The sequence below is a fragment of the Chiloscyllium punctatum genome, chromosome 3 (assembly GCF_047496795.1).
Source record: "Chiloscyllium punctatum isolate Juve2018m chromosome 3, sChiPun1.3, whole genome shotgun sequence".
In the NCBI taxonomy this organism is placed as follows: Eukaryota; Metazoa; Chordata; class Chondrichthyes; order Orectolobiformes; family Hemiscylliidae; genus Chiloscyllium; species Chiloscyllium punctatum.
This window is the reverse complement of record NC_092741.1, coordinates 35,464,913-35,487,222: the sequence shown is the minus strand read 5'-3', so window position 1 is coordinate 35,487,222 and position 22,310 is coordinate 35,464,913. Positions and strand designations below refer to the sequence as shown.

The 22,310-nt window shown below is 39.9% G+C and overlaps 1 protein-coding gene across 1 annotated transcript in view; it reads right to left on the bottom strand.

Moving 5' to 3' along the window:
- Positions 1 to 22,310, bottom strand: part of mertka (c-mer proto-oncogene tyrosine kinase a) — a 112,434-nt gene that overhangs the window by 48,250 nt on the left and 41,874 nt on the right. Inside the window, exons 5-8 of the mRNA XM_072551409.1 lie at positions 20,737 to 20,823; positions 16,840 to 16,955; positions 9,857 to 10,046; positions 6,417 to 6,562 (exon numbers count right to left, since the gene is read on the bottom strand). Of these exons, the coding sequence (XP_072407510.1) occupies positions 6,417 to 6,562; positions 9,857 to 10,046; positions 16,840 to 16,955; positions 20,737 to 20,823 (539 nt within the window). The remainder of the gene's footprint in view (positions 1 to 6,416; positions 6,563 to 9,856; positions 10,047 to 16,839; positions 16,956 to 20,736; positions 20,824 to 22,310) is intronic.

Here is a 22,310-nt window from a genome sequence, read left to right as displayed (position 1 = left end):
TTGTCATCATTGAGTTATCTATCTAATCTCTTCACTCTTCTTATTGCTGAACTCCATTTAAGCACCACCATCAACAAGCTGATGTCAGCTGTAGTCAGTTTTCATATCTCTGCAGAACGTACTGTCCACCCCTTAAGTAACAACAACAGGCTAATGTGAGAACACAATTTTGTGGCAAGACCACACTCCCCTCATCTTCTGCTTCCAAACCGGCCAACTGCAGAAGCAGTGTTGTGCAGACGTAACAACATCAATAGCAAACGACAATAGCATAAAAGTAGTCTCAAGTCAGCATCATTTTAAATTCCCTTATGTCACAAACTGACCCTGGGTCAAAATATCACTCACGTTTATAGGCTGACAGACTTCAGCTTCTCTTATCATAATTGCCCTAATTTTCTTTCCATTAATAAAGAGAAGAGACACAGAGATGAGCAACTCAGAGGGTCATTATTCCTGCGCGAGCAAAGGAACATCCTACCCTTGCTATGGACATGAATGCTCAACCATTACTCTTCTGAAACTTGTGCTGCAGTAAGAAGTGTTAAAATGAAAGCACAAATGTTTTGAGAGATATTACCATGCTTACTTAAAATGCACATAATTGATATCCAACTAATACTATCTTTGGTGGACTGCTAATAGTCGGTAATATCCCAGGAAAGCTGTTATTAATATTTCACAAATAACTTTCACTAATACCAGTATGCCAATGACTAATTATGTAAATATCACTAACATTGTCAATTGAGTCCTATCCCATGAGTTATATTCCAAAAGTAGTTGCTTTACCAACATTCTGACTTAGGTTACGTGTTATTATTCATTCATCACTCAATGACATCACTAAAAAGATCTGGCAGTATTTACTTCCTAGCACTAATTGTTTTGGAGGAGATGACTGAGTTGCATGTTTAAAGAGTTGCAGTCCATGTAGTGAAGTTCTGGAACTTCCAACCTTATACATTGCTTCACTAAGACTGCCAGTTTCTGCCTCAGTAATGTTCTTGATTTCATTTCTGAATCAGCTCATCTGCTGCTAAAATCATCATTTATGCCTTCACTATAGTTAGACTCAATTATTTCAATACTTTGGAACATCATGGTACCCTTTGTAAGCTTGAGGTCATCCAAAATTCTGCTGTCTGTGAGTTAATTTGTAGCAAGTCCCGTTCCCCATACATTTGCTGATCTGCACTGGCTTCCAGTAAAGGCAAGTCTTGATTTTTAAATGTTCAACCTTGTTTTCACAGCACTTCATCACCTCACCTCGATTATATCTGTAAGCTTCTCCAGCCTCACAACCCTTTGAGTTTTGTGCTCCGCTATTTTAGGCCGTTTTTTTCATATCTAATTTTATTTGCTCCATCACTGGTGCTTGTGCCTTCAGTTGCCAAGGCTCCAAAATCTGAAATATCCTTCCCACATCTCTCCATCTCTCTATCTCACTCTCATCCTTTACAACGTTCCTTCAAATCTACCTCTTTAGTCATCTGACCTCAAAGTGGCTTGGTGCCACACTTTCAGAATGTCACTGTGAAACACTCTGGAATACTTCATTAAGTTAGAGGCACTATATAAATACATTCTGTTTTGGTTGTTATTGAAGGAAGTGAGAAAGTAATATTGCCACAAAATTCCCAGCCTGTGCTGGTCTTACAGGCAAATCATTTGAGTGACTGTTCCAGTTAAGTTCCTGGTCAATGGTTGCTCCCCTGAATATTGATTGTGGGGTATTATGCTGCTGAAGGTAAAACTAAAGTGTCTGCACCCTATTTTGTTTGAGATGGGCGTTGTCAGGCATTTTGCTGTATGTCACAAATCAGTGCTTCTGACTTTACAATCCCAATTGTTCATCTTAGAACCCCACCGAGGGTCACCACTCACAACCTTGGGAACATATGTCACTAATGTTGCACAATCCATTGTTAATCCTTAGGCAAAAATGACCATGATCATCTGGTGAGGTTCCAGTTGGTAAGTAAGTTACAGGTAATCCCAAATCTGCACTTGGAATATTCTGCTGCAAATCGGACAGGGCATGTTAAAGGCAGTCACTCTTATCTCTGGAATTCAGATTTACCTATATCTGGAGGCAAGGTTTCCATGCCATCACTGGTTAATATTATGTTGATGAATAATTGTCACTTGATAAGACTGTTAAAAAGACTTTTAGTGCTTGGTTAACAATTGGAAGTAAACAATAGACAATAGACAATAGACAATAGATGCAGGAGTAGGCCATTCTGCCCTTCGAGCCTGCACCGCCATTCAATATGATCATGGCTGATCATTCCTAATCAGTATCCTGTTCCAGCCTTATCTCCATACCCCTTGACTCCACTATCTTTAAGAGCTCTATCCAATTCTTTCTTAAAAGAATCCAGAGACTGGGCCTCCACTGCCCTCTGGGGCAGAGCATTCCACACAGCCACCACTCTCTGGGTGAAGTAGTTTCTCCTCATCTCTGTCCTAAATGGTCTACCCCGTATTTTTAAGTTGTGTCCTCTGGTTCGGCACTCCCCCATCAACGGAAATATGTTCCCTCCTGCCAGAGTGTCCAGTCCTTTCATAAGCCTATACGTTTCAATCAGATCCCCTCTCAGTCTTCTAAACTCAAGGGTATACAAGCCCAGTCGCTTCAGTCTTTCCGTGTAAGGCAATCCTACCATTCCAGGAATTGACCTCATGAACCTACGCTGCACTCCCTCAAATAGAGCAAAAACTGGTTAGAAGGATTTGTCTTCCTTTCCGTGGACAAAGTGTACCAGGCCAACGTTCCAATTTGTCAAGTAGCTCTCAGTTTTGTATCTGTACAGTGTATGAACCGAAAGAACTGCAGATACTGGAAATCAGAAACAAAAACAGAAATTGCTGGAAAAACTCAGCAGGTCTGGCAGCATCTGTGGAGAGAAATCAGAGTTAATGTTTCGGTCCAGTGATGCTAGTTCTGAGGAAGAGTCACTGGACCTGAAATGTTAACTCTGATTTTTCTCCACAGATGCTGCCAGAGCTGCTGAGTTTTTCCAGCAATTTCTGTTTTTGTTTGTGAATGAATATGGCCTGGTTATGTTGTGAGATCGTTGCTAAGATGTCGAGAGAGAGAAAGAGAGAGAGAGAGAGAAAGAGACAAGTCTGTCTTCGAGCTGGTGAGCATTAATTTTAAAATAAATCTTTATAAGATATGCACAAGTGATTCATAATGCTTTGGAGGTTTGATTTTAATTCCAAGTGTCTCTCGCATCCACAAGCATCACTGATATGCAGTTCGTTAGCATAACAAGATGTAACCATTATCCTACAAATTAGAAGTACAGTTATTTCTGGTCACTGAAATCTTGCAATTGTAAGTGTAATTTTAACCCTCAGTTTGACGGACTGTTACCCATTAGTAGTACTAGATAGTTAATTTGCTGCAGTCACCTATTAAGAAGTGTAGTTAATTTCAACTCAACATGAATAAAGCAACAATCAAGTTATGCAATTGAGATTTTGGACCCAAACCAAATTTATCCCAATCTGACAAGTAATACTTTTTAAAAACAATGTTCCAGACTCCTCTTTAATAATTCCTGGGTATTGACAGGTTTTACTCAGCAGAAGCAGCAGCACAAAGGTTTGCAGTTGGGAAGGTGTGGCCTTGGGAGTCCTCAATATTGACTCTGGATCTCACAAAGCATCAGGTTAAACATGGGAAGATAAATGGCCTGAGTACCAAGTATTAACTTTTCTGAGTGGAAGAAACATTTCTTCTCCCTGTTGAGCAAGGATGGTGGTAAAAGCAGAGAATGTACTTTGAGTTTGGCCCCATCCATGTCCATGACCAAGAATGTTTCAGTAACACCATTAAGGACTGAGCTGGCCAAGTGCTGAAGGACATTCCTGCCAGCCTCAGCCTATACCAGATGGCAAGAGAACCTTTATAAGAGAAAATTTTACATGACTTTAATCTCACCTTACTACTTGTCACCGATACACTTGTCATTGTGGTAGTAACAGCTGCATAGTCCTTAAGTCGATGATATCCTGTGGTTATCATCCATTGTGATTTGTGAAACTAACACAGTGCTAGATTCACAACAAATAGCTGAGCTCAACACTGGGGATCCATGAGTCACCATGGACAATCACCAGCAACAGAATTATATTCAACAGCAATTTACAAATCTAAGGCCTGTGTATCATCACCCCAACATTACCATCAAGCCAGAGTCAACTCTGGTTCAATAAGAGTACAGGAGAGAGTGCCAAAAGTAGCACCAGGCAGAGTCAAAAATGAAATGCAGACCTTGAGAAGTTTCAAAGCAGGACTATATATATAAACAGCAAAAGTAGCAGTCTATTGTCAGAGTTGTGTGATCCAACAACCAGTAAAGCAAATAAAAAAAACTCTGATATATTGAATGTCAAGGTGGACAATTAGGCAACTAAGTAGAAAAAGAATATCCACAGCATATTCCCATCCCCAAGGGCATTGGATTTTTTTTCTGGACAGTAATCTTATGCAGGGATATGGGGAAAAGACAGGAGACTGGCACTGGATAATAGATTTGGACTACATAATACAGCTGGAGCAGCCATGATGGGATGAATTGGAATGGCCACCATTTACAGCGAAATAATAAATAATATTTCTGTGATTCAATGATGGGGTCCCCAGAATAACCCTGCAAAAGACAAGGTGGAGCATTTTCAAATGCCATCATCCATAAAGTACGAACTGGATCATCCATCTCTGTCTCCTGAGGTCCACGTGATGCCAAGAAATGGCTGAATACACTAGATACTGTGAATGCTTTGGGCCCTGACAACATCCCAGCAAAAAGTACCAAAGATGTATGATCCTGCACTATCCAGAGACCAAGGCAAGCTGTTCCAGTACAGCTATAAAACTCACATAGAACATAGAACATAGAACATAGAACAATACAGCACAGAACAGGCCCTTCGGCCCACGATGTTGTGCCGAACTTCTATCCTAGATTAAGCACCCATCCATGTACCTATCCAAATGCCGCTTAAAGGTCGCCAATGAATCTGACTCTACCACTCCCACGGGCAGCGCATTCCATGCCCCTACCACTCTCTGGGTGAAGAACCCACCCCTGACATCTCCCCTATACCTTCCACCCTTCACCTTAAATTTATGTCCCCTTGTAACACTCTGTTGTACCCGGGGAAAAAGTTTCTGACTGTCTACTCTATCTATTCCTCTGATCATCTACCTGACAATGTGAAAAATTGCCCAAATATGTCCCACACACAAAAAGCAGGGCAACTCCAATTCAGTCAATTATAACCACATCAGTCTACTCTCAATCATCAGATGATATAATGGGTTTTCAACAGAATTTCTAAGCAAGACTTCATTCATTGATAAATTTGTTCACTGATTCTCAGTTTGGAATCTGTCGGGACTACTGGGCTCCAGCTATCAATGCAGTCTTGGTCAAAAAATGGACAGAGCTGAATTGCAGAGCAGAGGCAAGAGTAGGTAATGATGTACAGACAAAATTTGATCAAAGGTAGTATGTAGGTAAAATTAAACCATATGAAGTTAGAGGGTAAACCCCCCCACTAACTGAAATCATACCTAGCACAAAGAAAGAAGATAGCAGGACAATTATTTAGCATCAGGCCATTGTTGTAGGAGATTTTCAGGCTAAATGCTTTCTTATCACATATTCAGCAAATATTATTATATACCCCTGGAACAGGTGATGCTTGAATCCAGGCCTCCTATTCAGAGGCAGGGACACCGTCCCAGCACCACGAGAGCTTAATTTATCTGAACACAGGCAATATTAACTGCAGCTTTGTTTGACCAAGAACTCAGAGCAAAAACTGCTATTAATCTGGTGATGATTGATAATCATATAGAAAAGTGATCACAGCATAGCTGGCATGGAAAATGAAAAACTGGTTGAAAGGGCTTTCAATGTTTTATTCTACATGTATCTCACTATCTAGAGTTGAGATCTTGAGCTCAAATAGAAAGATTTGATAGCTGGATTATCCCCAGTAACAATATCCTATAGTTCTTAATGAGCACAAAAACGAAGCATTTCTTCCCAAGCTAAAATAAGGGTTTAAATTTAGAAACAGCCAAGAACAACTGAAAATAATAAGTAATTATTTAATCTTCTGATATACTGGTGACCTCAGTAAAAGAAATGGTCACAAGGAGTTAGTCAAAGAGATTGTTCTTGCTAAAGACAGCGCTTAAGACAAAACCATAGAACAGGAATTATATCATGTCCACCTGCGGATATGTTTCCCATTCACAATAAAATCATTTCACTCAACACTCATGAGAAGTGTTTGAAGCACCTGACTGCCCAGAAACCACAGCTGTTCTCAGATAAGTACCAACCCAAAAAAAAACATTTTTTTTAATGAACTTCAAACGTACTTACTGGGGAATTACCACCTTCCCAATCGTAGCTCAACATGTAACCCAACAGGATGCCATTAATTTCCTTCTCCGGAGGTCCAACCCATTCAACAGTCAATGAGGAATCACTCACTAGTATGCTGACATTGTAAGGGGGTGCTGTTGGGACTGCAAAGGAAAGAAACACATGAGTCATCTCATCTTCAAAATGCTCGTATGTTACTGCACCTAACAATTTCCTTTGTACAAAAAACAAACTGCGTAGAGAACACAGTGTTATCATTCCAAATGAAAAGTGGTATAAATTGCTGGAGGGCTGCCTGTGGAGGGGGTTTGGAGTTAGGGTTGAAGTTCCTCAGTGATATAGGTGCTGGTGAGAAGGAGAAAGGGCAATTTGGTGAAGCCTAATCAGATAGATTATTTTAATGCACAAGACAACATGACATATTTAAGTAAGTCAAAACAAACACAGAATTTTTGTGGTCAACTAATGGCGCAGAAAGTTGGATATGGAGAGAATAATTCCAGTTATTGGGAAGAGAATAACTAAAGGCCATCAATATAAGACAGTCACCGAGGCATATAGAGTCATAGAGATGTACAGTACAGAAACAGACCTTTGGTCCAACTTGTATATGCCGACCAGATATCCCAACCCAATCTAGTCCCACCTGCCAGCACCCGGCCCATATTCATACACCCAACCAGGTGCCTTTTAAATGTTGCAATTGTACTAGCCTCGACCACTTCCTCTGGTAGCTCATTCCATACATATACCACCCTCTGCGTGAAAACGTTGCCCCTTAGGTCTCTTTTATATCTTTCCTCTCTCACCATAAACCTACGCCCTCTAGTTCTGGACTCCCCGATCCCAGGGAAAAGATTTTGTCTATTTATGCTATCCACACCCCTCATGATTTTAGAAACCTCTATAAGGGTCACCCCTCAGCCTCTGATGCTCCAGGGAAAACAGCTCTAGCCAATTCAACCTATCCCTATAGCTGAAATCCTCCAACCCTGGTAACATCCTTGTAAATCTTTTCTGAACCCTTTCATGACAGAGAATTATTCTTCACCAGATCAAAGCTTTCTCTCCATCCCTCCATTTCCCACCACCTCACCTCCATTTGTAACAAGGAAAGATTATTTGAACTGGGTACAGATTTATACTTTCACTGCCAGAAATGAATAGGCAGCAACCTAAATTTTATAAGTCAATGGTTTTGGCTTCATACTGCACTGGTCAGAGTAGTGAGGGGAGACATTACATCAAAAATAAGAAGTAGAGGAAGAGTTCAAGCGTGCTCCATCATTTTATAAGCTGATGTCTGAACCTTTGCCTCAACTCCACTTTCCCCACATGATATCTTTATCTATTGATCACTTTAAAGTCAAGAAATCTAATTTTCTAAATTTTAGAAAATATCAGCAAGGAATATCCACAGCTCTCTGGGACAGAGAATTTCAAACATTCACAACTCCTTGTGGAAATAAATTTCACAATTTTAAGTTGCCAACTAATCTAGAGAACATTTTGAATTTGATTTATTATTGTCACACATACCATGATATAGAGAAAAGTATGGTTTTGCATGCTAACTAGACAAATCATACCTTACGTAAGTATATCAGGGTACTAGAACACGAAGCAGAATATAGTGTTACAGCTACAAGAAGGTGCAGAGAACCTCTAATGTATGAGAGATCTATTCATAAGTCTGATAAAAGCAGGGAAGAAGCTTTTTGGAATCAAACAGCATGGAAACAGACCCTTTGGTCCAACCATTCCATGTTGAACATAATTCCAAACAAAACTAGACCCACCTGCCTCCTCCTGCCCCATATCCCTTCAAACCTTTCCTACTCATGTATTCATCCAAATGCCTTTTAAACATTGTAATTGTACTTCCTCAGGAAATTCTTTCCACATGTGAACCACCGTCTGTGTACAACATTTACCTGTGTAAAAAATTTACCTCTTACGTCTTTTTTATTCTGTCTCCTCTCACCTTAAAAATATGCCCCCTTCGTCTTGGAATTCCCCATCTTGGGAAAAAGACAGCTACCATCAACTCTATCTATACCTCTCATTATTTTATAAACTTCTATCAGGTCACCTCCCAACCTCCTATGCTCCAGTGAAAAAAGTCCCAGCCTATCCAACCTTTCTTTATAACTCAAACTTCCTTTATGACTCAAACCTTCCATACATGACAACATTCTAGTAAATTTCTTCTGAACCCTCTCCAGCTAGAATAAAATTCTTCCCATAACTGGGCAACCAGAACTCGACACGGTATTCCAGAATAGGCCTCATCTAAGTCCTGTACAACTTCAACATAACGTCCCAACTCCGATAATCAAAGGACAACTGAGCAATGAAGGCAAGTATGCCAAACACCTTTTTAACCATCCTGTCTGTATGTGATGCAAACTTTAAAGCAATATATACCTAAACCCTAAAAGTATGATTTGTCTGGTTAGCATGCAAAACCATACTTTTCACTATATCGTGGTATGTGTGACAATAATAAATCAAATTCAAAATGTTCTCTAGATTAGTTGGCAACTTAAAATTGTGAAATTTATTTCCACAAGGAGTTGTGAATGCTTGAAATTCTCTGTCCCAGAGAGCTGTGGATATTCCTTGCTGGTATTTTGTAAATTTAGATAATTAGATTTCTTGATTTTAAAGTGGGGTTGGTCAATGGGGTCCAAATCGAAGTGTTTATTGATGGAGTTCCATGCCAGAACTGGAACAAACACTACATCAGACAGACAGGCAGAAAACTAGCCACCAGGATACATGAACTCCAACTAGCCACCAAAAGACACAACCCAATATCACTAATCTGTTCTACAACACTACCCAAGGCCCTACCATTAATTGTATAAACCCTACCCTTGTTTGTCTTACCAAAATGCAAATACATCGCATTTATCCAGATTGAATTCCATCTGCTATTACTCAGTTCATTGACCGTTTGATCAAGATCCTTTTGTAATCTTAGAAAACCTTCTTCACTGTCTACCACTCTTAAATTTGCCAGCATCGCATTCACTATCACTATATCCACTTTTACAGAATCCTTAAATGTAGATGATCAAATTTAACAGATGTCAACATTTAATCTCATTAATTTCTCCTGAACTTTACTTTGAAAATCTAATATTAATTGCTCATTAGGCCAGCCCCCCATCCACCCCCCTGTTTCCTACACCACGCCCAATCCCCACTGTTTCTTGTATAATATTTGTGTTTTCCAGATACAGGCAGAAAATAATTATTGAGCTTATCTGCTAATTCATTATGTCCTATTACAACAACGTTTTCTATCTCCCCTCACTAGTTACTATGACTAACTTCTCTAATTTGGTTTGATGGCGACTTTTGATGATGGAAGAGATATAGCCATGCGAGAGGCTTGAACAACAAAGGAAAATCTCAAAAAAATAACTTACCTCCTTCCAAGGTTCTAGCCTGGACTGCAGAACAGTCCTTGGACCATCCAACTTCATTCTTACAAGAAACACAGATATAGTAGGATGCCATGGCTTGTAGGTGAAGGATCCCATATTCATACGGTGGAACTGTAGTTTGATAGTTAAGCACTGGACTGGTCATGTTTTCAGCATCTTCAACTTTCTTAACCTGATCATAGAAACATAGAGCAAATACACCCTAAAACAAAGAACTTCTTGAATTCACTGAACCACTGAGGGCATATGTTGGCAAAAAATCTAGGTGAGATATGACAAGTACATTGCTTAGACAATGAGTTATAATTTGAAAATGCACTGCCTGTAACACTGGTGGAAGCAGATTTAAGTAACTATTAAAAGGAAAGTAGATTTATATCAACAGTAAAGGAGCAGAAGTATGGGACTCATTAGAAACCTGTTGTAAAGAGTCAGAAAAAACAGCAAAGTCAGAATGGCCTCTTCCATGCACAACAACAAGATCCCTTACAATGCTGTGACCATACACAAGCTCAGATTGTAAGTTTGCTCACTCTGCTGGCAGGTTTGTTTTCAGATGTTTCATCACCGTGCTCAGTAACATCATCAGTGAGCCTCTGGTGAAGCGCTGGTGTTCTGTCCCACTTTCTATTTGTGTGTCTTGGTCTCTTTAGTTGGGTGATATCATTTCCGGTTCTTTTTCTCAGAGGTTGGTAAGTGGGGTCCAAATCGATGTATTTATTGATGGAGTTCCATGCAAAAACTGGAACAAACACTACATTGGACAGACAGGCAGAAAACTAGCCACCAGGATACATGAACTCCAACTAGTCACCAAAAGACACAACCCACTATCACTAGTATCCTTACATACAGACAAAGAAGGATACCACTTTGACTGGAACAACACATTCATCCTAGGACAGGCTAAACAGAGACACTCATGGGAATTCTGAGAGGCCTGGCATTCAAACCAGAACTCCATCAATAAAGTCATCAACCTGGACCCCATTTACCAACCTCTGAGAAAAAGAACCAAAATGATATCACCCACCTTAAGAGACCAAGACACACAAATAGAAAGTGGGACAGAACACCAGCACTTCACCAGAGGATCACTGATAACGTTACTTAGCATGGTGATGAAATGTCTGAAAACAAACCTGCCAGCTCAGCGAGCAAACTTACAACCTTAACCTCAACCTAAGTTACAAAACCTCTCAAAAATTGCAATTCACAAGCTTTCAGAATTCATAAACAACAAGCACAACAGTAGAAACTGAAAGTTAAACACTGTCCTGAGCAATCCTATATTTTGAAACACAGTTGGAAATAGTGAGAAAATTAGGGCAAGTGATCAAACGTGATGTTGATTGACCTCTTGAAGCTAGGGTAAGAGTAACCCTGGGGAAGCATGCAGGGAGAGAATTAAAAAGTGCAGGTCTCAATTACAGAATCTTAAATGTCTAATGCTGAATATTTAAAGAAGTAGAAGTGTAGCTAACTATTTTGCCAGGAAGCAAAATAATTCATTATCTGTACACATACCGCTCACAAGTATGCATGACAACAATTTAAATAATTTGAATTAACAAGCTTTGTATCATCACATCATTCAAAAAGAAACTTTCACTTGAACAATAAAAAAAACTTCATTCCAAAAATATGAAATTTCATTTCTTTATACACTCTACAAGCATCTTATTTTTCATTCATGGAATGTGGGTATCGCTGGCAAGGTCAGTGCTTATTGCCCCTCACAAATTTTCTAGGTGATGGTGAACTGTCGTTTTGAACTACTGTCACCCATCTGCTGTAAGTAGACCCACAATGATGTTAGGGAAGGAATTCCAGGATTTTGACCTAATCATTTTTCTGTTGTCATTTACTGTTGGAATTTGAGCATTTTATCAATAGACCATGGAATCCCCGTTCCATTTCTATATGCTTGATTATTCCATTATCCTCATTCCCATAACCTATGTACTCAACCATCCCTAATTAAAGGATGAAGGGCTTTTGCCCGAAATGTCTATTTTTCCAGGACTAATGAGGAACGCTGGCCTTGCCAGAGATACACAAATTGCATGAAAAAAAAAGTTAAAAAGGACATGACAGCAATTATTGCAGAATCATTGATAGTACAGCACAGGAAAAGGTAATCCAAACTACAGTGTTTCTGCCAATATTTTGAAAGAACTATCCAACTAAGCTGACTTCACTGTCCTTTTCCAGCACCTCTGGAATGCTTCTCCTTTCAAGTTTTTGTCCAATTTCCTTTTGCAAGTTCATATTAAATCTGCTTCCACCATTCTTTCAGGGAATGAATCTCAGATCAAAACTCGTTGCATAAAAAATAATTTGTGTTGCTTGTTTTTCTTTTACTAATCTCCTTAATCAGTGTCCTTTGGTTACAAATACTTCTGTGACTGAAAACATTTCCCCTCATTTACTTCATCAAAGGCAGTTATGATTCAGAAATCTACATCCGCTTAACCACCTCTCCTCCACGAACAATTATCCCAGTTTCCATCAGAGAAGTAGGTATAAATGTTCACATCAGAGTTCCTGAACAGCAATTCTTGCACTCAAAATCTTTATCACTGTTATCTCACGCAGAATAATAGTGGCCCAGTATATGTTCCACTCTGATTTGCATCATTGTGCAAATTCTGGAAGGAATAAGTATTGTACATTTCACAGATCAGACTGAATATTAGCCAAAATCTTACGTTAGCTCTGTTCAGTGGTCAGCACAGCATTGTGAGATTTATTTTGAAATTAATGTAAAATCCTCAGTGGTGGGAATATCATCAGAAGGTGGTGAAATATCAAAAAAAATCCAAAAAGTAATGACCACAAACACAAACTGAGTCTGCAATGCTTGACAGATAGAACCAGGATTACCTCCTGTAATTCTATTTGTTGCGACAAATCTGGGCAACAAAAATGAAGCAAATGGTCAGAAATTGGAAGAAGTTAATCCAGTGCAAAAGAAGTAAGGATTTGTGGGAAAAATAACTTTTTTTATATAGCAATTATTTAGGATATGGAATGCACTACCTGGAAATTAAGTCAGGTTCAACTCAGGAATTCAAGACAGCATTGCATGGTTATTTAGATGGAAATAATATGCAAGGCCCTGGGGAAAAACAGAAGATTGGCACAAGGTAGTGAGGCTTGTTTGAAGGGGGTGCAGGTACAATGGGCCAAAGAGCTTCCTATTGCGCTTTAACAATTGTGTAGTTCTGTCTTGGGGACATTGGGGGATGGCTTAGTTGTAGGGGAAATTAAAAAACCAGAATTAAAGGAGGAGGTAAGAGTGCTGATCTCAGGAGAGGTTATTAAAATCTCCAGCACAGACACAAATAGGACAGAGTTTATGGAAAGGGTTATAAATCAAACTTTAAGCACACTGGACAAACAAATGATCATGAGAAAAGTGATGGTTAATACAGGACTGAAGGTGTTATATCTGAATGCACACAGTTTAAGGAAGAAGGCAAATTAGCAGGTGGGTACCACGGAGACGTGGCTGCACTGGGATCAGGATTGGGAGCTGAATATTCAACGATAGGCAGATGGGCAGAGGGGGCCTTATTTGTAAGAAATTAAATTAATAGAAAGAAAAGAAGTAGGGTCAGATGGTGTAGAATCTGTGTGGGTAGAATTGAGGAACCACAAAGGTACAAAATCCATAGTTGGGGTTATATACAGGCCTCCAAACAGTAGTCAGGAGCTGGGGTGCAAGATACACCAGGAGATAGAAAAGATATATAAGAAGGGCAAAGTTAGTGAACATGGGGATTTCAATATACAGGTTGACTGGGAAGAGCAGGTTGGTACTGGATTGCAAGAAAAGGAAATTGTGGAATGTCAACAAGATGGCTTTTGGCAACAGCTTGTGGTGGAGCCCACTCGGGAACAGGCAGTACAGGATTTAGTGTTGTGCAAAGAGGCAGACTTGATAAGGGAGCTTAAGGCGAAGGAACCCTTAGGAGGCAGTGATCATAATATGATTGAATTTACTCTGCAATTTAAGAGGAAGAAGGTAGAATCAGAGGTAATGGTTTAACAGCTGAATAAAGGTAACTACAGAAACATGAGGGAGGAGCTGTGTAGAATTGACTGTGAGAGGAGCCTAGCAGGAAAGACAGTGGAACAGCAATGGTAAGTGTTTTTGGGAGCAATTCAGAAGACACAGTAGGGATTCATCCCAAGGAAAAAGAAGCCTCGTACAGGGAGGATGTGGCAACCATTATTGACTAGGAAAGTCAGGGATAGCTTAAAACAAAAAGAGAAAGCATATAATGTGGTGCAGGGCAGTTGGAAACCAGAGGATTGGGAAGGCTTACAAAGACCAACAGAGGGCTACAAACAAAGAAATAAGGAGGGATAAGATGAAATATGAGGGTAAGCTAGTCAGTAATATAAAGGAAGACTGTAAGAATTTCTTTAGATATATAAGATACAAAAGCAAGGCAAAAGTGGACACTGGGCAGCTGGAAAATGATGCTGGAGAGATAGTAGAAGGAAACAAGGAAATGGCTAAGGAACTGAATAATTACTTTGCGTCAGTCTTCATGGTGGAAGACACGAGTAATATCACAAAAATTCAAGAGAGTGAGGGGGCAGAACTGAGTATGGTGGCCATCACCAAGCAGAAGGTGCTAGAAAAACTGAATGGCCTGAAGATGGATAAATCACCTGGACTACATCCCAGAGTTCTAATGAAGATAGTTGAAGAGATAGTGGAGGCGCTAGTAGTGAACTTTCAGGAAGCTCTAGAATCAGTGAGGGTCCCAGTGGACTGGAAAATCACTAACCTGACACCCCTGTTTAAAAAGGGAGTAAGGAAAATTACAGATCAATTAGCCTAACCTCAGTCGAGGGTAAGATCCTGGAATCCATTGTGAAGGATGAAATTTTCGAATACTTGGAAGTTTACAGTAAAATAGGGCAAAGTCAGCATGGTTTCACCAAGGGGAGGTCATGTCAGAAAAATCTTCTGGAATTCTTTGAGGAAGTACTGAGCAGGTTGGACCAAGGAGAGGCAATGGATGTTACATACCTGCACTTCCAGAAGGCCTTTGATTAAAATGCCACATACTAGACTACTGAGTAAGAAGGTGCCCATGATGTTAAAGGCAAGATGCCAGCATGGACAGATGCCTGGCTGTCTGGCAGAAAGCAGAGAGTGGGGATAAAAGGGTCCTTCTCAGGATGGCAACCAGTGATAAGTGGTGTTCTCTAAGGCTCAATGTTGGGATCACAACTTTTCACTTTATACATTAACAATCTAGATGAAGGAACTGAGGGCATTCTGGTTAAGTTTGCAGGTGATATAAAAATAGGTAGAGGGACAGGTAGCATTGAGGACATGGGGAGGCTGCAGAAGGATTTGGACAGTTTAGGAGAGTGGGCAAAGAAGTAGCAGATGGAGTACCATGTGGGAAAGAGTGAGGTCATGCACTTTGGTAGGAAGAATAGAAGCATGGACTATTTTTTAAATGGGGAGAAAATTCAGAAGTCTGAAGTGCAAAGAGACTTGTGAGTTCTAGTACAGGATTCTCTCAAGGTAAACTTGCAGGTTGAGTCAGCAGTTCAGAAGGCAAATGCTATGATGGCATTTATTTTGCGAGAACTTGAATATAAAAGCAGGGACATACTTCTGAGTCTCGATAAGGCTTCAGAGTATTGTGTGCCGTGTTTGGCCCCATATCTCAGGAAGGATGTACAGGCCATGGGATGTGTTCAGAGGAGGTTCACGAGAATGGTCCCAGGAATGAAAAGCTTAACATATGAGGAATGTTTGCGGACTCTGGGTTTATACTCAGTGGTGTTTAGAAAGATGATGGGGAATCTAATTGAAACATATAGAATAATGAATGGCCTGGACAAAGTAGATTTGGGAAAATGTTTACATTGACAGGAGAGAGTAGGACCCAGGGGAATAGCCTTCGAGCAAAAATAATGGAGATAAGGAGAAACTTCTTCAGCCAGAGAATGGTGAATCTATGGAATTCATTGCCACAAGAGGCTGTGGAGGTCAGGTCATTGAGTATATTTAAGACTGAGATAGATAGGTTCTTGAGTATCAAGGGGATCAAAGTTTACAGGGAGAAGGTGGGAGAATGGGGTTGAGAAACTTATCAGCCATGATTGAATGACAGAGCAGACTCAATAAGCTGAATGGTCTAATTTCTGGTCCTGAGTCTTATGGTGTTATGGTCTTCTCCTGTCAGAGGATGTTAGTATGGGGGCTGCAATTCTCCTGGACCACTGGCTGCCCCACCCCAGTGGAGGTCTCCGTGAAAAATCTGCTAGGCTGCCTAATGCTCTCTGCTGTCCAATGGCCCCTGTTATAAATAACAATGGACATTATAGGAGTATAAATTTAGAATCACACAATTCCCACAAAATGAAAAAAACAGCCACCTGGCCTGGGGAACCACATCCACACAGAATTCAACATCGTCATCAGGAGGTGGGTAAGACAGCACACTGGAAAAAGCAAACTTTTTGTGGAAAATGGTGGTTTTCAAAAAATCAGAATGGAGGAACAAACTTGACTTTCCTCTTTTAAAACAAATGCAGTGAATAATTATCTGTTGAAATCAGGAAACATCATCACTTCAAATAAAGCAGACTGTCATTCTTTACTTGTGCCAGATAAAATACTTTTGGTGTCAAATCCAATATGAATCATTCCACATTTCAGACCACTGGATTTGCAATCCATAAAAGCCAATGGCCTGTTCATGCTGATTAAGAATCCGTCTTGGCTTTACATTTACTGAATCATGTATACTGCAAAGTCACAGCCAACAAGTTGTAGCCCACAGGTAATAAAGAGGAAGGCTGCCAAAATCTGACACATCTATTTGTGAGTCATAGAAGAGCAGTTGGTCTAAATCAGCATATTCTCATTCCCTGCAACCATTCAGTCCCTGCAGGAACTGCACTGTAAGAGAAGTTAAATTTACCTGGATTTGGCAAGTGTTGAGAGGAGAGTATCCATCAAAGCCAGACTCCCATGAAACTACAATAGTGTGCGCCGTTTGATTTTTAATCCGTAGGTTAATTGGTGTAAGTGGGACTTCTAAGACAAGAAAAAGTTAGAGCATGTTATTACATTTACTGAAGATGATATATATATTTTGATGTACAATGTAACTTCTTTCCCAATTATAAATCCACTGGGTTAAAAATTGCAATACTCCTGCTTTTGGAGAGGGGTCACAATTTGCAGCGAACCTGTACACAGTCACAGTGAAGCAAGCAACTGTCTTCCATCTGACCTTTTAAACAATTATACCATTTGACCACATACCTGGTAATGCAATATAAAGTCACAATTTCACATGTGATAAGCCACTAGACACAAGTGGGCTGCAGCCAGGCACACGGGAAAGGTAATTTGTGGGCCAGCTTCCCACAGCGTGAGGTCACAGATGCAGTATGCTATTTGGGACTCAAGAGTCATGGGTTCTACAGGACAATGCTGTAAATATGCACACACACATGCTTGGCACATTGGTAGATAGCATCTTGTTCCTGTCAAGGACAATAGTAAAGTAAGGATCAAACAAGGCACAGGGCATCGTATAGAGATTGGAACCCATCCATTCAGGCATGTAAGTGGTGGCTAAGTCCTTGGTCTTGTGATGAAGTATCTGACAGCCACTGTTTAAGCCTCCACTGTATCACAGACAGCAAACACCCAACATTTCAGTGCTGTAATGGAAGCTCAGATGAGATCATGAAGCTCAGATTGATGCTATCATCGCAGTCAATGTTCACCTCATTTTTCATCCCATCTCTGCTTTCCATAAACTTGAACTAATCTTAAATCTATATGCTATGCACCATTGTTTCTCTCTTCACCTAATGCCATTAAATCTCTCCGTTGTCTCACTTCACCTTACTTGCTGAATCTTTTCCAGTCTATTATCTCAATCCACACTCACAGTTTGGGTCCATACTTCCCTGTGCTCCAAAATAAAGTTGTTCTTTTGACCATTAGGTCCCTTCTCTCAGCATCTCCCTTCCAAATTCACTTTGCTTTTTTTTATCTCCCTCACTGTCTTCAATAGCTTCCTAAATAAAAGCCTCTTTCTCATCTCAGTAAATGGAAGAATACTGAGAGTTGGACAGAAAGTGAGGGATATTAATAATAAAAAACCTTTTAAATAGGAGAAGCAGTAGGCCATTTGGCCCGTCAAATATGTCTTGCCATTCAACGACAGTTGAGCTGATCTGCTCTGAATCTCTGCTCCTCTTTTGTGCCAGCTCCTCATAGCCCTCAATTCCCTTATAATTCAAATATCTATCCACTTCATCTTTGAAGACTTTGTAAGCTAGCCTCCACAACTCTCTGGGTAGAGAATCCCAAACACTCACAACTCTTTAGGAGAAGAAATTCTTTCACATCTCAGTACATATGCATGTCCCCTGATTTTGTGACAACATCCCCTCGCTTTGATGTGGAGGTGCCAATGTTGGATAGGAGTTGACACGGTCTTCACCTGATGAAGAAGCAGCGCTCTGAAAGCTTCTGATTTCAAATAAACCTATTGGACCATAATCTGGTGTTGTGTGACTTATGACCTGGTTTTGAGATTACCCTATAGTGGAATCATCTTCTCAGCATTTACCATGTCAAGCCTCATCAGAATCTTGTCTGTTTCAATTATATCACCCCTCATTCTCATAAACTCTAATGAATAAAGACTTAACCTGTTTAGCCCTTCTCGATAAGTCAACCCCTTCCTCCCAGGAATCAACAGCCTAGTGAATCTCTTTTGAAGTGACTCCAATACTAGTACATTATATTTTAAATACAGTAATCAAAATTCTACACAGTACGCTCGGTGTGGCCTTACCAACACACTCCATGGGTGTAAGCAAACTTCCCTAATTTTAACTATAAACACCAATAAAGGCTAATTGATGGCAATATTCACATTTGGCTGATGGTAATGGGACAGGTTGAGAAGGCACATAGAATCCTTTCCTTTATTATAAGAACAGGAAGGCTATGTTGGAACTGTAAACATTACTACTTAGGTCGTAATTTGGGCAATGTGTGTAGTTCTGATCATATTATTACAGAAATAATGCACAAAGAGAGGGAACAGAGGAAATTTACAAGGATATTGCCAGGACTGGAAAAATGTAGCTACGATGAAAAATTGAATGGGGTGGGCTTATACTCCTTGGAAGAGAGAAGGCTGAAGGGGAAATTTGATTGAGAGGGATTCGATTTGATTGAGATGCACTGAAGTGCATCTATGTCTTGGATAGAGTGGGTGTAAAGGCCCACATCACTAAGCAGAGATGTCAATGACCCAGAACATTGGTTTAAACTGATTACTAGAGGGATTATAGAGAAGGAAAGGCTTTCACTCAGTGGATGGTTGGGTTCTGGACCTCACTGCTCGAGACAGCAATTAAGGCAGAAACCTTTGACTCATTTAAACGGTGAGTGATATGTGTAAGTGCCATAACCTTTAGTACTATGGATCAAATGTATGGGACAGCGCAGTAGCTCAGTAGTTAGTACTGCTGCCTCACAGCACCAGGGACCTGGGTTTGATTCCTGCCTTGGGCCATTGTCTGAGTGGAGTTTGCACATTCTCTCTGTCTTGGTGTGGGTTTTCTCCCACAGTCCAAAGATGTGCAGATCAGGGGTAAATGTAGGGGAGTAGGTTACTCTTTGGACTGTCAGTGTGGTCTTGTTGGGCTAAATGGCCTGTTTTCACACTGCAGGGAATCTAATCAAATGATGGAGAGTGGGATCAGATATCCCAACCCAATCTAGTCCCACCTGCCAGCACCCGGCCCAGATCCGTCCAATCCCTTCCTATTCATATACCCATCCAAATGCCTTACATGATGGGCAAAATGGGCTCTTTCTGTGCCATAAACTTACTGGGATTCTATCTCGCTCACCCAATCCGCCAAGTTTTTTTTTACTTTAGCTTGGTCACCAATTCATTATTTTAAACGTGTTCCAAAGCATTCCTTTACAAGTAATAGTGGTATGAGGTGCTCTTGCTGCTGTGATAGTTCACAAAACTCAGACCCGAGAAAAATATTTTCTTTCAAGTTCTTTCATGGGATGCAGATGTTGCTGACTAGGACAGGCATTAGTTGTCTATCCTAAATTTCCCTGCATTTAACAATCTCCCACATTGCTGTGGATTTGGAGTGTCATGTAGGCCAGACCACGTGAAAATGGCAGAACTCCTTTCCTGAAAGGACATTTAGTGAAGCAGGTGGGTTTTTAATACCAATCGGAGGTGGTTTCATGGTCACAATTAGCGAGACTTGGTTTCAATTCCAGATTTAATTAGATTAATTGATTTGCAAAAGAATGAAAGTTTATCAGGGATATGCAGGAATGTGGAGCTATGATTTTATCGGGTGGCCGCGCAGATTCAAAGGGCTGAGTGGCCTACTTGTGTTCCTTGTTTGCATGTCCTAATGTTTGTTTTTTAATCCCACCAGCTACAGCAGTGGGATTTGAACTGCTTGGTCTCTGGATAACTAATACAGTGACATAACCACAACACCTCTGTCTCCCATTAACTGGCAGTGCTTCCAAGAAAAAAATTGCAAAAAAAAAGTCAGCTAAAGTATACAGTGTATTAAATATAAAGATAGCTGTGTACTCCCTCATAGCAATTCCACACTGCCAATTTAATTTTATCACAGACTGTGTTTATTCAAGTAGACATCAGTCCCACAGTGATTCTAGGTATGTTTCAGAAATGGCAAGGCAGCAGCTCCAAGAAAATTCTTGACTGTGGCATTACATTTAAATATTTAAAATGTATTAAAGAAAAAATACATTAATAACCATTGGATGTGGTACATACCCTTGATGTTAACCTGGGCTTCCTTTGAAACTGCTACTCCTTTTGGATTGTGTGCTTCACAGCTAAATCTTGTCCGTTCATTAATTCCTAAATTAGAAAAATAAAGAGAGACAAAATTAGTTGACATTTTCTATGCAATACATCTTAAAAATCCCACAGTAGTCACAGATATCAATAGAACCACTGTTTTATGTGGACAAGTTGAAATCAAAGATTTCCATTGAAAGCCATGAATTAAACTGTACATTTGCCTTCATCAAGAGATCCCAGTTACTTACAAAATTCAGTTTTAAGGAATTGTCAGCTTTTCAGTTCCATTAATTTCTAAACTAACTAAGCCTGCCTGAAAGAAAGATTGCACACCTGAATGCAGGGAAAAACAATAAGGCATTGCCCAATGTTCCTTTTGGTCATTTTTTAGTGATCATAGGATGTGTTTTATCTGTGATTGGCATGAAAGATCCAATAGATTACCTCTGATGTTCCTGGTTGGAATGGTGTGCAACCCTGAGGAAAATGGAAAGGAAGAATTTGGTTTTTGATAAACACACAAGATACCTAGTTGACTCTCAATGGCAATCACATGGTCATGCATGAAGTATGAATAGTTGACATCCACTTATACAAACCTCAAGTCTGTTGATCCCATGGAAGGTGGTGCTCTTGTATATAGACATATGACGTACAAGGATTTTGGGAAACACACATAGTTAATTTCGTCAAGGTGAAATGTTCAGAAATCCCAAGATCGCCTCATTACTACCCCCTGGGCCATCTGAGGCCCTGAAAGGATAAAGTTGATTATTAATGGTCTAATCTACAAGTTATTTTCAAAATAAAATTTTCTGTTCATTTTTAGTCCTTTTTCTCTCCTTCCATTTCTTAAAGGAACAGAGACTAATCATCTAAATGCTACTCACCTTGAAGCAGCAAACTCCACATAGACCTGGGATTGATGCTAAGGTCCTACTACTATTTATTCACTCGCTAAATCTGCTGAATCATTGGGAGAGTTACAACTAACACTTTCATATTAACATCAGGCTTAAAACTTATAATAATGAAACTAACAACCAGCAGTGACAAGCAGTAATTTACACCATAATTAACCCCCTCCACATAAATTCCTCTCTCAGAGAAGAAGCCTTTGTTTTGCTGGGTCTGACTGTACTGTTCATAGCCTTAGTAAAAAACACAATACTTGGAAACGCTTCTTAAAACATATATTGCTGATTTCTCATAATTAGAGAGATTGCAGATGCCCTCAGAAGAATGTAAGCTGAAATGTATTCAGTTGGCTTCAGACTTGGAGCAAAACAGAACTCAAACACAAAATCAACAATGGAGCATGTACATATTTTTCACAAAACTATAAAAACCTATACTAGATCATATGATTTCTATTCCTTGACACTTTTTAACTGTTAAAGTTTGATTGCTCTGTTACTCATTACTGATTAGGTATGTCTATACTGATAAACCTCACAAGGTTTGCATCATTACTCCAAGCGATTCCACTACACATTTCACAATTTTCTGCCCATCCATTTCTACAGACAGGAAGCCAGAGTTAT